Genomic DNA, 3,925 nt, shown 5'->3' with positions numbered 1-3,925 from the left:
GACCAAATCTCAGCCCAAGAAGCTTGGATAATCTTTTCATTTAAGATGAGATCCTCGCGTTAGTAATAGATCTTATCAACTTCGAGTAACTCGCATGCTGATCCTCATCAGCTCGTAATTTTCATCGAATCCAAGATCCTCAAAAATAATCTCTATCACTATTGTGTATCTCGACCCTCTATCCTCTGAAGACGGTCGATGACACTCAAGGCACATTCATCTCTATATAAACCAGTCTAATCACAGGTTAAGATATATTCTTTACAAGGCTTACCCATACTCTGTTATCTTGAACTCTCACTGACTTGAGCGTCGAAGTGTTTGCAAGCGCTAGCCACTCTCGCCAAACCGCAACATTTTGCTACCATTGCAGCCAATCTTACCAACCTCGTTAGGTTGAAAGGAACAATTTCTAACACATAAAAAATTCAACCCGTTCAAACATTACTTGACCCTTTAAAAATTTCCCTAAATCGGGCGATTCTCATTGCCTTTGAGCGAACTAAACGGGCAATGAGCTTAATTTGTTGCCTAATCAGTGGATGGTTAAACGCTGATAATTTAGTTAAGCTACACGAGAAGGGAAAAAGGTTCATTTTAAGTTGTGGCAGAGACAATAATCCAAAACCAACAAAACCAAATTTCAAGCTCTGCAATGCTATTATTAACATGTACATGCGGCTAATTCAAACCATTATTAATAAGCACAATAGATCCATCAAATGCCAGGCAGCATCCAACAACAACTACACTACAAGCGTTCTGATAAATACATCCATAGTTGGGTCACGATAACTGTATTTTAACATAAAAGCTGGTTTTAGTTTTTCTTTTTTTTTTTTTTTTGGGGGGGGGGGGGGGGGGGGGGGGGGTTGTATATTAAGTGCCTTAAAAGACAAAGCTTCAAGCCTTTGGGAACAAACTGGAGTCCTGGATTCTGGCGAGGGCCTTCTCAAACTGGCTCCATCTCTGCTCCAGAGTCCCACTGTACCCAACTGACATCCTTATCAGGCCCGGTGAAATGCCGGCAAGCGCCTTCTCCTCGGCGTTCATTTCACTGCTGGTGCTGCTGCCGGAGCACGACATGAGGGTCTCGTGGTAGCCCAGGCTAACCGCCATAAACCCGAACTGGGCGAAGTTCTGGAGGTGGTTCATGAGCCGGTTGGCCCGCTCCTCGGTCTCCATGTCCAGGCAGAGCAGGCCGCCGTAGCCGTAGTCTTTGTTGGCCAAGGACTTCAAGACGGCGTGGTCGGGGTGGGTGTCGAGGCCCGGGTAGATGACCTTGAGGCCCATCTTGTTCATCCGGGTGGCGAAGGTCAAGGCCCGGTGGCAATGCTCCTTCATCCGGAGGCCCAGGTGGGGAATTCTCTCCGACAGTTCAAAGGCCACCTTGGGGTTCATTGTTGGGCCAAGCAGCAGCAGCGCCCCTTGGTGCAGGTCCATCATCGAGTTCACAAGGCTTGCCGGCCCACAAACAGCACCTGCCAGGACATCAAAATCACTCTATATCGTACCAATACATGCTCTGTTATCTTACACCCAATGTAGCAAACTAAAACTCTAGAAAAAAATGGACTAGCGTGTGTGACAGATAAATTCTATTACTTCCACGTGATGGAATCACGAGATGCATCCACGCTTTCGCCACGTGACAACAATGAGTAACCTTTTGGCATCATATAGCCTTAAAAGGTGTCCCGACCCAATGTTCTCTTGTAATTCAAATAGTAAGTTTCTTTTAGTGATTTTATTCTTATTTCGTGTAGTTTCACTTCGTGTTGCCAAGGGTTACTTTTATAAATAAGCTTTATTTTCAATTTACAAAATATAAGAATTTTCGGACTTAAGATTATATATTAAAAAAGCGGAATAAATAACATATCATACATGTGATTCCCCTGCCCCGCCCTATTTTCGCTGCCCTTCTGCCCAGCTGTGGTAATAAAAATAAGAAATATATACTATTTTAAATAAAAATAAAAAGTATTATTTTTTTTAAAAAAGTAAAAAATGAAATATTGGACAAATATGTAAATAAAAAAAATATATAATATTTTTTTGTAAATATAATTTTTAGTATAAAAATTATAAAAAGTAATTATTTAATTTAAAAATAAACATAAATTCTATAATGTATTCAAATAAATTTTAAAAATAAATTCTAATAAAAATTAAAAATTTCAAATTAGAAACGAAAGGAATTTATCTCTATTAGTAAATCGATATTTTTTTAATAATATGAAATAGTTAATTTTTTTTTAAATTATAAAAATGATCTAAAAATAATTTTTAATAATTCAAAAATACTAAAAAGACGTTCTTAAAAAGTTTCCCTGTACATCCCCACAGGGGTGGATCTAGGGGTCGTAGCCTAAGTCCTTTCTCAAATTTTTTATATGATTTAAATTATTTGAGAGAAAAAAAAGAGTAAAATCACCACCGATCCCATCCTGTATCTGCCCCAGCCTCCCCACATATTCACAATATATACTATTTTGTACTAAAGTAAAAATCACTCACTTTTACTATTTTATAAATAAATAAAATACATTAAAATATTATTTTACTTAATATTTATCAAATATAGTAAAAGTATTACTGTGAGAGAGAGAGAGAGACTTTTCGGGTTTTTATATCAAAAAGAAAAACTAATTTATTTATTTATTTTTTCCCAAAAAGGAGGGGCTAATACGTTTGGACAGGCGTGCATGCTAATACGAGGACACGTGTACGGTAACAAGAGCGGAGGAACGCAAGCGTACCAGCAATGATGTCGGCCCCGCCGCTGATGAACTTGGAGATGCTGTGAACGACCACGTCTGCGCCCAGCCTCGCCGGCGACATCACCATCGGCGAAAACGTGTTGTCCACCACCACTGTCGCCCCCTTCTCATGCGCGATCCGGCAGAGCTCCGGCACGTTCGCCACCGCCAGAGTTGGATTTGACATCGCCTCAAAATACAGCACCTTGGTCTTCCCCTCCACGATCGCCGCCTCCACCATATCCAGATCCTTCAGGTCCACGAACGACGTCGTTATGTTGCACGCGCGAGGGAAGAAATGGCTGAGCAAGGCGTGCGTGCCGCCGTAGAGCGTCCGCGACGCCACGATGTGGCCGCCGCTGCTGCAGAGTTGGAGCAGGACGGCGGAGATGGCGGACATGCCGCTGGAGGTGCAGTAGGCGGCCTCGGTGCCCTCCAGAGCGGCCATCTGGCGGCCGAGGTTGAGCACCGTCGGGTTGAAGTGGCGGCTGTAGATGAAGAAGTCACGGTCGGGGCCCAATTCGCCGGTGAACATCCGGCGCATGGTCTCCGACTCCATGACGGTGAATGTGGCGGAGGCCTCGATCGACATGTTCACGCCGCCGTGCTCGCCAAACTCGTGGCGGGAATTGGCCAGCGCCGCCTGGGGATCCTCCCACGACGGCGGCATCGTCGCCAAGACCTTCTTGGCGGCGACGTAATCTTCCCTTTCGAAATCGTCCGAACCTCCTCGCTTCTTCGCCGACAAAACATTCACATCGCGAACGCCCGTTTCAGCCATTAAAAGATTCTAGGGAGAGAAAAAAATGGAGAGATTTACACAGAGACAGAGAGGGAGAGAGATAGAGAGAGGATGGGAGGAAGCCTTATCGGCGGCGATAATAGAGGTTTAGGAGCGAGAGGTGGAGAGGCGGAGAGGGGCTGCTTGTGTTATATAGAATTTTGAATCTTCGACCCATCAATAGATAGAGATAAGAGATGATATTCGGCCAAATTACAAAATTTAAGGACTGGTTTGAAAATATTTTAATCCAAAAAAGATAGTTTAATAATTTAATCTAATCAGAATGATGAATCTACATTGCATCTAATACGAAATCTATGTGGTAATCATTAATCAATGCAAATGGTAACTTTTTTTTTTTTAAATCTTTTGAGATATA

The 3,925-nt window shown here is 42.7% G+C and overlaps 1 protein-coding gene across 1 annotated transcript; it reads right to left on the bottom strand.

The window, feature by feature from the left end:
* Nucleotides 1–818: 818 nt before the first annotated feature.
* On the bottom strand, nt 819–3,702 carry LOC127813594 (methionine gamma-lyase). The gene is made up of 2 exons (XM_052354635.1): nt 2,763–3,702; nt 819–1,481 (listed from the first exon to the last, which is right to left on the bottom strand). Exons 1-2 carry the CDS (start codon nt 3,541–3,543, stop codon nt 904–906), a joined length of 1,359 nt encoding a protein of 452 aa, XP_052210595.1. The 5' UTR covers nt 3,544–3,702; the 3' UTR covers nt 819–903.
* Nucleotides 3,703–3,925: the final 223 nt, after the last annotated feature.

This window comes from Diospyros lotus, chromosome 11 (genome assembly GCF_014633365.1).
Source record: "Diospyros lotus cultivar Yz01 chromosome 11, ASM1463336v1, whole genome shotgun sequence".
Classification (NCBI taxonomy): Eukaryota; Viridiplantae; Streptophyta; class Magnoliopsida; order Ericales; family Ebenaceae; genus Diospyros; species Diospyros lotus.
This window is presented reverse-complemented; position numbering and strand designations above follow the sequence as displayed.

Bases quoted from the DNA above. Each gene is read 5' to 3' on its own strand.
- LOC127813594 (XM_052354635.1), bottom strand. From the start codon at position 3,543: ATGGCTGAAACGGGCGTTCGCGATGTGAATGTTTTGTCGGCGAAGAAG. The intron at 1,482-2,762 runs GTACGCTTGCGT...ATGTCCTGGCAG, and splicing joins CGGGGCCGACATCATTGCTG to GTGCTGTTTGTGGGCCGGCA.